We start from the raw sequence: 18,123 nt of genomic DNA on the forward strand, positions 1-18,123 counted from the left end.
CTTGGATAACTGAATCAAAAGGTTTGAAGAAATTTTTGGTATTTTGATGAGTATTCTATGAACTCTGTAAATTATTTTGAAAAGTAATTTTTATTGTAGTAGTCAGGAAAAACCATGAATACTGAATCCTAATCAATTACTTAGCTCCTTAATTCACTTCTCAGAATTTTATAGTTGTCTATATTCAGGTCTTACAAAATCTTAGCTTAATTCCCAAATATGGGATGACATTTATTACTCTGATGTCGAGTAAGTGATCCTCTCAGGCTGAAGGCCTTCCCACATTCACTACACTCAAAAGGTTTCTCTCCAGTATGAATTGTCTGATGTCGAGTAAGGTGTTCCCTCCGGCTGAAGGCCTTTCCACATTCAGTACATTTATGAGGCTTCTCTCCAGTATGAATTCTATGATGCTGAGTAAGATGTTCCTTCAGACGAAAAACCTTTCCACAGTCATTACATTCATAAGGTTTCTCACCAGTATGAATTCTCTGATGTCCAGTAAGATGTCCTCTCTGGCTGAAGAACTTCCCACATTCATTACATTTATAAGGTGTCTCTCCAGTATGAATACTCTGATGGAGAGTAAGGAGTTCTCTTGCATGGAATGCCTTTCCACATTGATTACATTCATAAGGTTTCTCTCCAGTATGAATCCTCTGATGTACAGTAAGGTGTCCTCTCTGGCTAAAAGCCTTCCCGCATTCATTACATTTATGAGGTTTCTGTCCAGTATGAATACTCCAGTGGAGAGTAAGGAGTTCTTTTAAGTGGAAGGCCTTCCCACATTGATTGCATTCATAAGGTTTCTCTCCAGTATGAATCCTCTGATGTCGAGTAAGGTGTTCTCTTAGGCGGAAGGCCTTCCCACAGTCATTACATTCATAAGGTTTCTCTCCAGTATGGATCCTCTGATGCCGAGTAAGGTATTCTCTCAGGTGGAAGGCCTTTCCACATTCATTACACTCATAAGGTTTCTCTCCAGTATGAATCCTCTGATGTCTGGTAAGCTCTGTGCTCACATGAAAGGCTTTTCCACATTTATTACACTCATAAGGTTTCTCTCCAGTATGAATTCTCTGATGTCGAGTAAGCTCTGTACTCAGGTGGAAAGCTTTCCCACATTCATTGCATTCATAAGGTTTCTCTCCAGTATGAATACTCTGATGTCGAGTAAATGATCCTCTCAGGCTGAAGACTTTCCCACATTCATTACATTCATAAGGCTTCTCTCCAGTATGAATAGTTTGATGTCGAGTAAAGGATTCTCTTAGGCTAAAGGCCTTCCCACATTCATTACATTTGTAAGGTTTCTCCCCAGTATGAATAATCTGATGTCGAGTAAGGAGTCCTCTCCGTCTGAAAAACTTCCCACATTCAGTGCATTCATAAGGTTTCTCTCCAGTATGAATTCTCTGATGTCGAGTGAGGTGTTCTTTCAGACGAAAGAGCTTCCCACAATCATTACATTTATAAGGTTTTTCTCCAGTGTGAATTCTCTGATGTAGATTAAGATGTCCTCTCTGGCTAAAGGCTTTTCCACATTCATCACATTTATGAGGTTTTTCTCCAGTATGAATACTTTGATGGAGAGTAAGAAGTTCTCTCAGGTGGAAGGCCTTCCCACATTCATTACATTCATAAGGTTTCTCCCCAGTGTGAATCCTCTGATGTCGAGTAAGGTGTTCTCTCAGGCGGAAAGCCTTCCCACAGTCATTACACTCAAAAGGTTTCTCTCCAGTATGAATTTTCTGATGCTGAGTAAGCTGTCCTTTCCGGTGGAAGGCCTTCCCACATTGATTACATTCAAAAAGTTTCTCTCCAGCATAAATTGGCTGGTGATGAGGGAGCTGTGAACTTTGGAAGAAGGACTTCAAACAATGATTAGGTTTTTTCTCAGTGTAAATTCTCTGATGCGAAGTAAGGAAAGAACCAGGGTTGAAAGGCTCCCCATATTCACTATATTCCAGTGTCTCTCCAGTGTGAACTATCTGATGTTCAATTAGCTGTATAGTTTTGATGGAAGCCTTCTCAAGTTTATTATATTTAGGGACTTTCTTTTCAATATCAACATTCTGATGGGAATTAATATATGGGCTGAAGTTGACAGCTTTCCCATATTCATAAGAATCATCAGGTTCCTTTCTAGGATAGAGTCTGTGATGCACAATAAAGTCTGATTGAGAAGTGAGGGATTCCTCACATTCATTATACCTAGAATCCATCTCCCTAAAGCAAATTCTATGACACTTCCTTGGTTCTGCAGACAGAATGAAATTCTTTCTACCAGAATCACATTTGAGAAGATCCTCTCCTATAGATACTCTCGGTTGCACCAAAAGCTCTGGTTCCAGACTGATGCGTTGGCCATAATTACTATCTTCACAGCCTCTCACATCATTGGCAATTTTCCTCTGGGCAATCTTTATTTGCTGAGACGTTTTCTCCTCAATGCTCTGATGCCACCCTAATGTTACATCATGTGCCCAGGCTTCTTTCAAGCTGGAAAAAGAGAATCCATCTCTTGTGAGTCTGTTCTGGGACAGTTGCTCTACAGAAATGCCCAGTTTGGGATCGGACTTCTTGGTTTCAGGCCTAGTTTCCCAATCTGAAAAAAAAAAAGAAGAAAAGAAAAAAGGAAAGAAGGAAAATGGAAATATCCTCTATACCCACTTGCTATATTCTTTGGTCCTATTTTGTGCTTCTTCCTAAAACAATTATTGTTAAACATTAAATAAACCAAATTATATCTTGTTTGTATGCTCATTGATAGTTCACTTTTTAAAAAAGCTTTCTGTTGATCCTCATAAGTTTTTGAGAGAGAAAAGGAGGGAAGATATTTATTATAGTTTCTAACAGAAAACTTGAGGCCTGGAGAAATGTTCTGAGTTCCCCACTGTCACACAATTAACTAGTAGAAGAACAAGAACATGGATCATCCTCACAGTCTCTTTGTCACATTGTGCTCCATGTAATGCAGCAAAGCTCAAAGTGCTTGGAAATAATTAAGCATTAGCTAGATGACCATCAGTCAGGGGTTATCTAGGGAAAATGCCTGCATTAAGTAGGAGGCCAACAGGATTGCCCCTCAATTTCACTGACAATCACGGATTCAGATCCTAAGTCTTCTTGCTGCTTAGAATGATGAAAGTAATACTGGGACTAGTTAATCCAGCTTCTTTTCTATGTATTAGGGAACTCAGTATATGACTTGCAAAGGCATAACTGCAGGTTAGTGGTAGGTTTTACTGAAGACATGGATCAAATTTTAATTTAGATTTGAATAATTGCCAGGATGAATACTGGAGTGATGAACATAGCTTTATGGTCAACATGATGAGGATTCTTGCTCCTTCAACTGCTTCTGCCTTCTCTTTTCAACTGTCTTGTATTAACAACCTTACATGTATTTTATACATATTCTATTCTTATTTATTGTGTATATACTGATGCTCATGTATGTGTTCTCCCTCACAAAAATGGCAGATCCTAGAGTAAGAATAATGTCATTTTAAGAGTTTGTATCCCCAGCACTAAGCCCAGAGCAATTAACTGATGCACAGCAGGCAATTAATAAATTATTGCAGGAGTAACTAGCTCTGCTTTTTGTTTTCAGTTTTGCTACAATTCTTGCCTGTCTGTTTCTCTACATGAATTTTCTTAAGAGTTGTGTTTAATTCCATGAACAAACTCCTAGGTATCTTCATTGGTACAGCATTCTATGTTGTTTGTCCTTCATTTTGAAAAGACCATCACGAGGTGATATCTTGACTTGCACATGAATTGTATCAAAATGAGGCAGAGTTGCACAAAGTCCTCAGCATCTCTCTCTTCCAGAGTCATCAAAGTCCAGTGGCAAGACAAAAGTCAGGATAACTGGTGATGGCCTGGCAGGCAGGGGATGACCTTGGCATCTCCAATGTCTGACTAAGCTCAAAGTGCTCCACATCACCTACTTCAGTTGCTTTCATGGCTGCTGAAACAAACTGTCCACATCCGTCCATTCTACCAGGGGAAGTCTTCATGTGCTTGGGCACCCTAACTCACTGATGGGTTGTTGTCCTCAATCTGGTCTAACCTGTCTACCAAGATGGTTTACTAGGGTGTAGCTCCTGTGTGTGCTACGGCTTCTTGGAGCCATGGTAAGAGGTGGGGAACAAGAAGAAACCAAAAGTGGCTGCACAGCCCTGCAAATCACTGTTCAAAGCACTGTCCTCTTTACTCTAATGGGGAGGGGGAGGAGACACCTATGAACACTGAATTCCCTCTCAGTATTTAGCTTCGACATGGTTTTATATTATCACTTACAGCATTTTGCAGCTGCCTTTGTACAAGTCCGATGCACTCCTGCCTAGGTCAATTCCCACAGGTGGGATGGCTTTGATTTTTATTCCCAACAGGGTTCTCTTTTTGGGAATGCCTTCTTGGTCCTCATGATGAGTAAATCACAGAGGTGAGTATGATTTTGTACCCTGTTCCTTGAGGTCCTAATTTAGGGTTCCCATTAATTTTTTTGAGTTGAAAATAGCAGGCTTTCTCCACATTACTGGGTCATCTCCATGTCATTTATCTTATCTCTTGCCAGTGGTAAGCCAACTACCAAATGCCTCTTTCCTCTCCTATGGAGGCATTCAGAGATGTCTTAGTCTGCATCTAAGAATAGCTTTGGATTCCTCCCATTAAGGACAGAAATGTGTTACCACTGCTGCTAGCCTTTCGATAGGCAGCTGTCATTCTGACCAATTACTTAACCCCAGTTTAATAACTTCACTTTCCATGAAGTTTTACACTTTTATTCATGTGATTTCATTTTAATTTTATTTCAATATGGTATGAATAGGCAAGATATTTGTTATGATTTTGTCAAAGTCATACACATAAAAAAGAAACAGAAATTAAAACAGGAGGAGTGCTAAGGATATTCCATCACAAAAAGGAGGGACAGATATAGGATACATCCTGGCTTGGCTTTGGGGTTGGCTAGCTCTGCCTCTGGCTGTCTGTATAACCTTGGCCAAGTCACATGAAGGGGTCAGAACAGGTGCCCCCTGAGGGCCCTGCCAGCCCCCACATCTGGGATCCCAAGAGCCTTCTCTGAGACTGGGAGACTGATTTGCTGAGGTGGCTGACTGAGGTGTGCTAACTTCCTTTGGCTGATGCACAGTGAGGGCTTTTCTCCAGAGGCCAGGGCAGCTCTGAGCAGAGGCTCCTGTCCAACTCTATCGAAGGGATTGCACTGATTGACCTGTGGAGACACTGTTGTCAAGGATTCCCCTGCCTGGGGGGTCAGTCACTCACTCACCTGGACAGCTGCTCCCTGGGACTCTCCTTTCTGGCATCCAAGGCACTTTCCCTTGCTCTAGCTGGTGGATCACCTGGGGCTTAGATATGGCCAGTCCTGCTCAAAGGAAGTGGGAATCTTGGGTAAAGATGGAGATAAAAAAGGTTCCAATCAAGCTTGGTTGCCCCAAACCTCACCCCAGCAAAGGTGAAACGAATACCAGACAATGCAGGGATTCAAGAAAAACTAAAGAGAAAACTTCCATTCAAAGAGATGGCTGGAGCCTGTGGATGTTCTGGTCAGAGATAAGTCAGGGAGTCTGGCACTGGCCTGATGTTTCATCTCCTGACTCTGTGCATGCAAGGGACTTGGGCTAAACATTTCATCCAGGAAGGATGCAGAGGGCAGAGCCTGGCCTAGGCAGAAGGCCTCAGTTTGGGGAATGAAGCCATGAATAACCAAAAGAAGAGGCGTACACAACCCGAGGGATAAACCCAGGAGATCAGAATCCCCTGAGTCCCAGTAGAGACACAAGGATGGGTGCAGAAATGAAGCAAAAGAGAAAGGGCTTACACAGCAACAACCACAGTATGCAAGGATTTTTTCTGGTAGACTTAGAACTTCATTGCAATGCAAGGACTCAAGGAATTCCCAATGGTCTTTTAAGGCAAAATGCCTTCCATATCCAGAGAAAGAATCATGGAATTCAGTCACAGAACGTAGCAGATCATTTTCTTTTGTATTACATTTTGGTTTGTTATATGATTTCTCCCATTCATTTTAATTCTTCTATACAACATGATTATGGTGAAAATGTATTTAATAGGAATATATGCGTAGAGCCTACATAAAACTGTATGCCGTCTTGAGGAGGGAGGTGGGAGGTAGGGGGGAGGGAGGGAAAAAAATGTAAGTTATATGGTAGTGATTGTAGAACACCAAAAATAAATGAAAGAAAAAAATAAAAAAAAATATTGTTCTTGATAGCAATTCACCAGACTGCAAAATGGGTTTATTATGCAAATAAATAAATACAATAAAACCTGTTTTAGCTGAAAAAAAAAAAAATAGAAAAAGGGCTTCTCTGTTCTGGGTTCCAACCCTTCCTGCCTTGCCCTTCCACTGACTGGTTCTTGTGGAACCCTTGCTCCCTCTGGATGACATGGCATCCTCCTTGGCTTCCTCCTGTCATGCAAGTGGGTCCCAAGTCACCACATGAGACCGAGTGGCTCCCTCTGTGCTAACATCAAATCTGAACTAAGAGGGCACATTTAGGGTCAGAATGCCCACACTGGGCATCCTTCCCAGCCTGAGTCTGAGCGCCCTGTTCTACACAAAAACTACTCTGACTGTCCCCCTAGGACCCTCATCCAGACCCCCAGAAATCATTGATATTTTATTAATTGTAAGAAGCCATCAACATATTATTTATGAGATACATACTTGAAGCAGAAAGATATGCACAGAATTAAAACATAGGAACAGAACATAAATCTATCACACTTCTGCTGAAGTACAAGAAGCAGAATCACAAATGAATGATTCCTCTGGACCAAAGAGGATGAGAATTCCCCATCCTCTGAAGGTCAAATAGTTGCCTCCAAGCCTTTTACCAAGGAAGGACCTAAGGACACTTCTGGGGGCTGGAGAGGGGGAGGCAGACCCTGAATCCCAAAGGGAAGCCGTTCTTACCCAAGCAGAGCAGGTTCTGGTAGGTCTCTAGCATCACATCCCGGTATAGCTCCTTCTGAGAAGGGTCCAGATAAGCCCACTGCTCCTGCGTGAAGACCACTGCCACATCCTGGAAGGTCACTGGCTCCTGAAAGACCAAATGCTTTTATATGTGTTTGTCCAGGGATCAGCCCTCGAATGGACCTGGGAGTAAAGGGCCCAGAGAATGGGGGAGGGCTGTGTAGTTCTCAGGGTTCTAGCCTTACGATAATGCAAGTCAAATATTTATCAATGTTTCAGTCTGTAACAGCTTAATCACTGTGAGAGGAACAGCAGAGTGGTAGAAGGTTGGATTTGAAGTTAGAAGGCCTGGGTTCAAATCCTGGCTATGCTATTTTTTGCCTGGGTGACTTCAGACAAATCACCCAATCTCCCTAGACTTCAGTTTCCTCACCTAAAAGAAGCAGGGGTTAATAATCATCATTCCAGCTCAAGAACAAAGATTCAACATCAAGTGATTCTCATATTTCTACTTTTTGTTCTTTCAGGGAAGAGGTGTGATGATTCAAGCCCCCCACAAGGGCTCCATCAGGGCTCTCTCCTGGCTAGACCATAGAAAGAATTATCTCCAGGCACCTCTATCTAGTCCAGGCATCCACAGAAAGTCCCCTGCATTCCTTTTAGAGACTGTGGGAGAAATGAGCTGCTGGGCCATGTTGAGAGCTAAGCACAAAGAGCAGAGTCTTCAGGGTGATTCCAAGGCTCCTAGCCTTGGGGAAGATCCAGTGCAATGCTCTAAAACAAAGAGCCTGAGGCCAACCCAGTACTAACAGGGCCCCAACCCAGCCAAGCAGAGACCCCAGCCTCAGAACTTCTGGGGAAGGCTCCAAGAAACCTCAGAGGGAGAAAGACTCCAGGCAAAATCCAGCCTGAGAAGCAAATGGCCAGAACCCTGTATGAGAATATTCCAAGCTCAGTAGAAGGAATGAAGAACCCCATGAGAAACCTAGGATTGAATGGAGCCCCCAGGAAGAGACCTAAAGTCTACTGAAGGAGGGACCTAGCCTGGCCCATTCTACTCAGGGTCCTGCAGACCCTAGCCTACAGTTGCATAACTTGACCAAAGTACAATCTCATCTTTCTGTAAGCAAATCAAAGCAAACACTGAGTACCATGAGGTGATACATTAGTTGGAGAAAAACATAAAGAGATAAATCAGAAAGATGATAGTGGTCTCTCAGCAAGACTGGGGAAAGCCTCATAAAAAATGAAACAAGAGATACAAAACTGGTCTTAGAACAGATGGCAGAAAACTTCACACAAGAACTGAATGCCCTGAAATTTTGAATAGGGTACACAAGACAATGATTCAACAACACAATGAAAACTATGAAGAAAGAAAGAAAAAAGAAAGAAGAAGGAAAGACGGAAGGAAGGAAAAATGTACCACAACAACCAACCTGGTCTCCTTGACTAGACTATCAAAATATTGTTTGTTCTTCATTATCAAAGAGGATCAAGAGGCCACGCTTTGCCTCATTTCTTACCTAGCCTTAAACTGAATATTATGAACAAAAGAAAATATCAGACTTTTTTGTTGTTGTGCAGTCATTTTTCAGTCATGTTCAAATCTCTCTCTTTGGGGTTTTCTTGGCAAAGATACTGAGCAGTTTGCCATTTCCTTCTTCAGCTCCTTTTACAGATGAAGAAGAAGTGACCTGTTCAGGGTCAAACAGCTAATATGTGTCCAAGGTCAGATTTGAACTCAGCTCCTTCTGACTCCAGGGCAAGCACTCTACACCCTGGACAACCTAGCTTTCAGGAAATTTTAGTAAAACTGCCCAGAATTCACGAAGAGAGCAAAGTGAAAATAGAAAGAATTTATTGGTCAACTCTAGAAAGAAACCCCAAAGTGAAAACTCCCAGGAACATTAGCTAAAATCAAAAGCATCTAGGTTAAAGAAAAAAAATACTCCAAGCAGCCAGAAAGGAGTTCAAATATCAAGGAATCACAACAAGGATTATACAAGATTTAGCAGTCACAACAGTACAGAAAGGGAACTCAGAATTTTCTAACAGTTAAGAGATAAAGGTTTACAACCAAGACTGACCTATCCAGCAAACTTAAGCATAAACCTACAGGCGGAAAATGGACCTTTAATAGAAGAGAGGAATTCCAATTGTTCCTGATGAAAAAATAAACAGAACTGAGTAGAGATCTGGAAATGGAAATGCAGGTGCCATGAAAAACATAAAAAATTTCACCTATTTGTATACCTGAAAGGGAATATGTGAGAATGAATTGTATACAAGTCAAAAGGGGATATCACAAATATCCTCTCAGAGTCCTAATATCTTTAAGAATTATAGAGAAAAGTTAAAATAAGTGAGTGTCTGTGCATGGTTCTGTTCTGTTTTAATTATTTTAGAAGGCAGAGTACAGTCATGGAAGGGGTGAATCATAATATCATCTGAATAGGATAAAGGAAAACTGAGTAAAATCACAGCCAGTTTCTCAATGAATATTTACTAGGCACCTACCATGGGCTGGGCACTATGCTAAGTACAGCAGATGCAAAAAGAAACAAAAGACAGTTCTTGCCCTCAAAGAGCTCACAATCTAAATGAGGAGACAATAAACAAAACTGTACAAACAAGAAAGATAAATAGGAAATAAATGAGATGGAATAATAAAGAGGGGTTGGGAAAGGCTTCCAGTGGAAGCCAGGGAGATCACTCTGTGAAGATGAGGAGGGAGAGCATTCCACACATGAGGGATGGCCAATGAGAATCCCTAGAGCCAAGACATGGAGGTCTTGTTTATCTAACAACAAGGAGGTCAGTGTTATTGGATAAAAGAGTACATGTTAGGAAATAAGGTTTAAGAAGGGAAAGGGAAGAGAAGATTAGGATATGGAGGACTCTGAAGTCCAGAGAACATTTTGTATTTGCTCCTAGAGGTGCTAGGGAGCCACTCTATTGGGTAGAGGGTGACATATCTGGACCTGTACTTTAGGAAAGTCACTCTGGTGGGTGAATAGATGATGAGGCAGGCCAACTGATAACCAGGATATTTCAATGGTCCAATCAGGAGATAACGAAGGCCTGTACCCAGGGGTGGCAGGAGAAATCAATAGCTTGGATATGGGGTGGGGGAGAGCAATGGGGAGCAAGGAATGACTCCTAGGCTGGGAGCCTGAGTAACTGAGAGGAGGGTGCTGCCCTCTACATTAATAGGGAAGGTAGGAAGGGAGAGTTTGGGGAAAGAAATGATTTGTTTTAGATATACTGAGTTTAAAACGTCCACTGGACATCTGGTTTGAGATGTCTGAAAGGCCAGTTGGAAATGCAATACTAGAGGTCAGCAGAGACTGGGACAGGATAAGATTTGAGAATCATCAGCTTAGAGAAGGCAATTAAATCCATGAGAACTGATAACATCACCGAGTAAAGTTGTGTTCATCCTTTGTTGCCAAAGAAGACCATGCCATCAGAGAAATGATGACATGACTTGCACTTGACTTTGTTTTGAGTGAGGGAGGACTGTGCAAGGTCACCAGCCTCACTTCTCCTCCAGAGTCATCTGAATCCAGTGACCAGATATTCATCAGGATGACTGGAGATGACCCAGGATACACTGGGAAAAGTAAGACAGAAGGAGAGGAGGGCCCAGGACAGAACCTGAGACACCACCTATGCTTAGAGGGTGTGATCCAGAGGAGGATCCAGCAAAGAAGACTGAGAAAGAGTGGTCAGAGAAGCAGGAAGAGAGGGAAGTCCTGAAAATCTAGAAAGGAGATACTGAATATCAATACTGAAACAGATGAACACACATCAAAGCCTGCAGAGAGGTCAATGAAGAATTAGGATAGAAAAACGACCACTGGATTTGGCCCAAAGAGATCACTGGTCATTGGAGAGAGGTGGAATGATAAGGTCAAAAGCTGGGGTATAAGGCATTAAGAATAGAGTGAGAAGAGAGAAAGAAGGCACCAATTATAAATGGCCCTTCTGAGGAGCTCAGCTATAAAGCCAAAAAAATATAGGGCAATAATTATCAGGGAGGGATCAAATGAGGATTTATTTATGATAGGGAGGCAGGAGCATGACTGTGGGCAGTAGAGAGGAGCCAGTAAATGAGGGATAGAATGGGGATGACAGAGGGGTCAACCTGCTGGAGGAGACAGGATGGAATGGGATCATTCAAGCAGGTAGAGAAGTCTGGACTTAGGACACCTCATCATGTCAGAGATGTGAAGAAGGAGAGTGGCAAAAGGCATCTGGGTGATAAGACACAGCAAACAGCCCCAATTTTTGTAAAATAGGAGGCAAGGATCTCAGCTGAGAGAGGGAGGGGTGGGGCACGGGAGGTCTGAGGAGCTGCTGTGGAGCAGGAGAGTGAGTTTATAAGAGAGGTACAGCAGGATTGCCTAACAGCAGTGAGAGCCCAACTGAGATGGTGTAACATCAAACTGCAGTGATCACAATGTCTGTCTGATTTTCTCCACCTTTATTCAGCACCACACGTAGACATGAGGGTGACAAATGATGGGAATGATCTAAAGCTGAACCTTGGCTGGGCATAATCGGTGATTTGATAAGGGGGCTAGGGGTTCAAAACAAGACAGTGTGGCATTGGATTGGTTCACCAAGGGGCCAAGATAGGAAAAAGGGGAGTAATTAATATGGGGGAGATGGCCTGGGAGAGAACTGAGGGATTGGGAGTCTGAAAGTCTGGAGGAAGAGTAGTTTTGTTAAGGAGGGAGAGGAAGAAAAGTGCCTAGATTATGGTCAGAAAAGGGGATTTCAGAGCTCTTGAACACGGAAGTAGAACATTTTTGGGTGATGAGAAGATCAAGGGTGTGACCATTTTTGTGTGTGGCTGAGCGGGGTTGGAGGAGCAGCACATGGGAAGTGAGTAGATTGAAAAAATGAGATGTTACAATGTTTGAGGGAGAGTTAATGTGCATGCTGAAGCCCCCTACTATGAAGGCAGAACTGAACTTATTGAAGAAGGCAGAGGAGTGACCAGGAGCTCTGTAAACAACAGCTAAAGGATTTTCACTGGGTGGTAGAAAAGACTAGCAAAGATTATTGAGTGCTGGAGGTGGGGAAAGAAATTGGAAGTAAGGAATATCCCAGCTCCTCTGCCTCATTCGGTGAGGCCATTACTGGAAAGGGTGGCAATAAATAGCTAGCAGATGGAAGGAGTGGGACAGGAAAAGATTTAGATTGAAGGGCAGCTTGTAACTTATGGAGTAGGCATTCCAGAGGACATTGGGAGAGGTAGGTGGCATCTAACTGTGGGGTGAGTTAAGGTTGAGGTGGACCGAAATAAGCAAACAGGTGATAAAAGAAAGGACATGGGGTTTAGATGATGACTAGAGGAGCTCCGAATCATTGGGGTGTGCAGGGTCTGACCAGGTGTGTCAGTGTTTACCATTAAGTAGAAGGCACCACTCCTTCCCACAAGAGACTGGAGATGGGCTGGAGATGGTGGTCAGATGGTCAAATGGGAAAAACAGGTGCAGTTGGAGATGGAAGTCCCATTTCCTATGGACTTTCTCCTTCCTTTTCTCTAACACAAAGCAATATGAGTTGGAAAGCCTGAGGTCAAAGCAAAGGCTGCTCCTTTTTGTACTGGAGACTCTCCACACTGCAGTGGGGAGATCAGGCCTGGTCCTCAGGTGATTCTGCATCTCACCAGGCCCCCTGCCATTTCACCTCAGGGGACATGAAGTGCACCTGGAGAAGGAACGAGAAGGAAGATGCACGGTTGGGCACCTCTCTCCAAAGGCACAGATCTCAGTACAGAAACATATTAAGCTAGAAGAGGGAACCAGAGTAGGTGGGGCAAAGGAGGAGCAGAGAGAGATCTAACAGATAGGGCAGCACAGATAAGGGAGGGTTAGAAGCAGAACAAAACAAAACAAAACAAAACAAGAAGGGAGGATTACAAGGAAAGGAAGAAAAGGTCAAAATCCACTTATGACTTAACTTGTGCGAAGTGCTTTGCAAACCCTAAAGTGTTATCATTGTCAGGAAAATACTCTCCTTTCTTCTTATTTAGAAAGAGGGAGGTGGGAGGAAACCTAAGGAAAACATGCAATTAACGATCGAGTGGGATTTCCATAAAATGGAAAAAAGAGCAACAACACATTTGCTTGTTTTAATTATAAAAATACAAACTTTAAACACATTGATTCACACAGACTTAAAATGAGGGGCTGGAACAAAATCTATGATGCTTCAACTGAGCTCTAAAAAACAGGCAGAGTAGTGATCACTATCTAGATAAGGCAGTAGTTAATGTAGAAAAGACAAAAAAAGACAAGGAAACGACATTCTGCCAAAAGACATGACTAAGGACAAATCAATATAAAAACATATACATAGATATACAATATACACAAGAACTATAGCATCTAATACTTAAAGGAAAAGTCAAAAATAGACAGTAAAGCTATGGTAGTGGAGGACTTTAATGCACCACTTTGAGACTTAAGACAAATCTAACCCAAAGAAAAATTAGCATGAAGGTAAGGATCTAACTAGGTAGAACCTTAAAAAATGAAAGATGTGTTTCTTCTTTCTCGTAGTTCCTCCCAATAGTCCTAATTCTTTTTTACATCATGACTAGTGTGAAAATATGTTTAATAGGAATGTGTAAGTAGAGCCCATATCAGATTGCACACTGTCTTGGGGAGTGGGGAGGAGAGAGTGGAGGAGAAAGCTCAGAAATCAGAATCTGCCGGAAGTGAATGTGGAAAACTAAAAATTAATTAATTAATATTAAGGAAAAAGAAAAGCAAAGTAAAGACAATAAGGGCGCTGGCGATTGCTGAATGAGAATAGAAAGGGGTTTATATCTATATACTACCTAGACACATGGAAGTCGAAAAATGTCTGTGTTTAGAGCATAAAGACCTCAGACCAAAAGAAGGCAGAAAAGCAAAAACACGAAACATGGATGCTTCAGAAAGAAACTGGGAAGATTTCTATGAACTGATGCAGTGTGAATGAGGTCAGCAAAACGCTGAAAATATTAATCCTATTAGAGAGAAAAACAACTCTGAAACCCACAATGGGTAAAGCTCCAAGCTAAGTCACCCTTCACTTGTTTTATGGCTTTGCTTTCTAAGGCAACATGAACTTCAATGAATCCCCACCCAGCCCTTCGGTTTAGAATAGAACAGAGGGGCCCCTGATCCCCGTAAGAGAACCTTCGACTCCCTTTTCTGGAGGCTTGCCAGACCTCTCACCTACTCCAGGTGACACAACCCAGGCAAACACAAGACACAAATATTTGGCCTTTATTGATTCTTGGTGTTCTCTAGTCTCAGCTTGGAAGGGAAAGGACCTGGATGCAGGAAGGATCCAGAGCCTCAGAGCTTGGAAGAGGCACTAGAGACAACGGGAGAGAGCTTGGTGCAGTGACAATTAGAGGAACAAGGCCTGAGTTCAAGTCTGGCATTCCTGACTGCCAACTTGTATGACCTTGGTTAAGTTCTGACTTCCCTGCACCTATTTCCTCACCTGTAAAATGAGGAAGATGGACTAGATGGCCTGAGAGGTCCCTTCCAGGGGCAGACTTAGGTCCTAGGAGTGAAATCTCTATGGCTTCCCAACAAGGGGTCGGCATGGCTCCAGTGAATGCCCTCTGGGCTGGGGAACTCACTACCTAATAAAGCCCACAGTACTTCTGGATGGCTCTAATTCTTGGGAGCTATCCCTGACACCAACCCCAAATAGAACCTATTGAACCCTCCTCCACAAGATGCCCTACAAATACTTGGGAACAGTTATCATGGCCTCCCCAACTCTCAGCCTCTCCAGGAAAAGTACACCTGTCTCCTTTCACCACTCTCCCCATGACATGAGTCCCTGGCCCCCCTTCCTGGTCCTTAAACTGGACACCTGCCAGCTGCTCTGCCCTTTGGTGGGCCTGGGACCTCACTGGTTTGGGGACTGATCCCCTCCCTGGGTGCCCTCTCCTCCTGGCCTTCTCTCATCCACCCCCACCCAGAGTATCCAACCAAGGCAAGGGAAGGAGGATCCTTCAAGTCTTCTTCCACATCAGGCTCTCAGGCTGTCCATCCCCCTTCCCTCATTCTGCCCACCTGAGGAGCTCACCATCTGTCTGGGTCCCATAGTTCTTTCCCAACACTCCTCAAGCCATGTGGATCACCACTGAACTAGGATTCTCCCTGCTGCTGCCCTGGGTAACCTACAACTCTGAGACCTCAGAACAAGATGTGTGACCATACACCCCTGCTCCAAGAATGTGTGTGTGTGTCAGCAGAAAGTGGGTCTTTGAAAGCAAAAAGAAGCCCAGAAAGGTTACTACTATGTTAAATTTAATGTACATTTTATAAACAAAGTACCTAACAGAAATTTAGTTTCATGTAGATATTTTTTCTTGTTTCTCCTTATGTATTGGAATGTCTCTGGAGATGTGACAGAGGTTCTGGATTCAAATTCTAGGTCTGCAACTTACAATGACTAAGTCCTTGGGCAAGCTGCTTCCCTGAACACAGCCTCAGTTTCCTCATCTGTAAAAGGAGCAGGCTGCTCAGATGATTGAGGCTTCTCCAGCTATCAATACATAACTGTGTTGGGCCCAGCTAGGGGGCCATTTCTGGAGGCAGGAACCTTCCACTCACCTGGTGAGCCACGTCTGTCAGGAGCACAGGGGCCATTCCAGCATCCAGAGCTCACTCCTCTTGGGGAAGGGCAGAGAGCTGGGCAGGCAGCGCTGGGGAAGAAAATGAAACCATGAGTGGGGCTGGTTCTGCCTCATAGGGCCGGAGACCTGGGCAAAAGCCGTCTCCTCAGTTCTTCAGCACTAGGTGCTGGGTGCTGGCGATACAAGCAGAAAAGAAGCGTCCTGTTCTCCAGAAGCTTCCATCACCCTAGGAGAGGCAGGAAGGTACAGTCTGAGAGCACTGGACTGAGAGCCGGGAGAGACTTGGGATCAATCCCACCTCTATCACGCCCCACCTGCCTCGGAGCCTAGTTTGGGCTCTGGGGCCATCAGCATCAGCTGGGGGCAGCGTGTGGCCTTCTAGGTCCTCGGGGGCCCTCCGACTGAGCCCACTTTCATGAAGGGGGTTGGTTCTGGGCAGTGTGGCATGGCACCCGGCCAAGTGCTTGGCAAACCTTAAAGCACGACGTGCTTACCACTGTTATTATCGTCATTATTACCACTGCCCAGGACAGGGAAGGCCGAGCAATAACCCAGGGACAGAAGGTGGGGGTTGGGGAGGAGGTGGGGGAGGGAGAGGGGGAGGGGAAGAGGGGAAGCAATGAGGGAGGAAGGGAGGGAGGGGGAAGGAGGGGGAAGGAGGGGGAGAGGGAGGGGAAAGGAGAGGGAACGGAGGAGGGGGAGGGAGAGGGGGATGAGGGGAAGCAGTGAGGGAGGGTGGAAGAGGAAGGGAGGGGTAAGAAGGGAGGAGGGGGGGAGGAAGAGAAGGGGGAGGAGGAGGAGGGAGAGAGGGAGGGGGAGAGGGAAGGAAGGAGGAGGAAAAGGGGAAGAGGAGGAGGCGGGAGGGAGGAGGGGAAGCAGTGAGGGAGGGAGGAAGAGGAAGGGTGGAGTAAGAGGGGGAGGGCAAGAGGGCAGCAGGCAGAGGCCACAGGCCCGAGAGAGGTGGCGCCACCGACACTGACCAAGAAGCTCCCCTCAGGTACCCCAGAGTCCTACCCGAGGCCGGACAGGACAGGAGGAGGAAGCGGAAGTCACGTCCCGGCGTTTCCACGGCAACCATTCCGGACTTGACAGCAGCCAAGCACCGGCGCGCTGGGCTTTCTGGGAAATGTAGTCCTGAGGCACGGGAGGGCAGTGCCCACGCACCTGTCGCTAGGAACTGTGTGGACCAGGTCGAGGCAGCCCAGGGGTCCTGGCCCCGCTTTGGGACAGGAGGCGGGGGCTGGGGAAACCCCTTAGTCGAGACCGAAGCTGAGCTTGGAGCTGCTCGAGTTTTCCTCCTGCCTTGCCTCCCGTCCCCATAGACCTGCAGAGCCGAATGCCCAAGGCCTGGGCACGGGGTGGGGCAATGCTGGCTGCGGGGTCAGAGGATGTGGGTTCAGGTCCTGGCACAGACCCGGGCCGTGAGGGGCAGCCCCCATACTGTGCCTGGAAACCACGGGTGTCCAGAAAGCGGGAGGGGTGGGGGCAGGTGGGGGGGAGGGACACAACAGGACTCCACAAAGGAAGCTCTTAGAAAATACCCCGAAATGGAGCCACGCAGGGGTCCCTGACGTCATTAATCTCCCCATTGCCTTTGCATTGGTTCCCGGACCACTTTATTTGTGAGGGTTGTGAGCCGGGCAGAGGGCCGCTTAGGGACAAACGTCCAGAGATAACCCCCTAGGGCTTGAGTAATGGGGCGCTTGGGAGCAGGTGCTTGGAGCCCAATTCTAAAATCACATTTCTCTCTAGCCTCAAAACACTACCCCAGGCAGTCTCCCTCCAGCCCCAGCAGGAACCGTTATGTCCCTTCCTGCCACAGTAGCCAGCTGCACCTGTACAACTTATCACTTAGAGCCAGCTGGTACTGACTGATCAGGCTGTGCACTGTCATGGGACATTTTCTGCTCACTGACCGATCATACGTATCCTAGACTGAGGTGTATGTGTACTCCCTTGCATTTATTTTGTCTAACAAGACATTGATGAGAGGAGCCTGATTATCCCTGGTCAGCCCTGATGGTTTGTTGACTTAGTGACTTTTCAGGCCCAAAGCCACACCTCTATGTACCTACCTCTCCCCCACTGCCCCCACCCCGCCTTGGGCTATTTCCTGATGGATTTTGGGTAAAATACCTGCACAGTAGATAGCAAAAGTGCATATTCCTTTAAGAACTAACCACTCCCTAATCCCACCCCAAAACATCTAGTTAGCACACTTGGCCCGTATCTTACTATAGAATAATCTATATAAACTTATCTATAACTCCTTTAAATTGGAGGTTCCTTAAGAACTCTTGTCCTGTCCGGTGAAAAGCGAAATAATAAGCTTTTTTGCTTACTTAAGATTGCTTGAGTCCAGTGAATTCTTTCCAGACTAGGTTGCCAGGGATCTCTAGCAGTTCCTGCACCTTTCCTGACCCTCATCATTGGGGACAGGCTTAGGGCTCCGAAACAAATGACCCAGGAGAGGCAAATGACATCA

At 44.9% G+C, this 18,123-nt stretch overlaps 1 protein-coding gene across 5 annotated transcripts; it reads right to left on the reverse strand.

The window, feature by feature from the left end:
* Nucleotides 1-71: 71 nt before the first annotated feature.
* On the reverse strand, nucleotides 72-16,718 carry LOC140525457 (uncharacterized). 5 transcript variants are annotated; one of them, XM_072640873.1, is made up of 5 exons: nucleotides 16,653-16,718; nucleotides 15,616-15,707; nucleotides 6,974-7,100; nucleotides 5,303-5,398; nucleotides 72-2,608 (listed from the first exon to the last, which is right to left on the reverse strand). In XM_072640873.1, exons 2-5 carry the CDS (start codon nucleotides 15,649-15,651, stop codon nucleotides 207-209), a joined length of 2,661 nt encoding a protein of 886 aa, XP_072496974.1. In that variant the 5' UTR covers nucleotides 15,652-15,707; nucleotides 16,653-16,718; the 3' UTR covers nucleotides 72-206. The 5 variants fall into 5 exon arrangements, with proteins under 5 accessions (XP_072496974.1, XP_072496973.1, XP_072496976.1 ...); XM_072640872.1 differs by having other exon boundaries at nucleotides 16,619-16,692; XM_072640875.1 differs by lacking the exon at nucleotides 16,653-16,718 and adding an exon at nucleotides 12,393-12,697 and having other exon boundaries at nucleotides 15,616-16,273.
* Nucleotides 16,719-18,123: the final 1,405 nt, after the last annotated feature.

The sequence above is a fragment of the Notamacropus eugenii genome, chromosome 2 (genome assembly GCF_028372415.1).
Source record: "Notamacropus eugenii isolate mMacEug1 chromosome 2, mMacEug1.pri_v2, whole genome shotgun sequence".
Taxonomy (NCBI): domain Eukaryota; kingdom Metazoa; phylum Chordata; class Mammalia; order Diprotodontia; family Macropodidae; genus Notamacropus; species Notamacropus eugenii.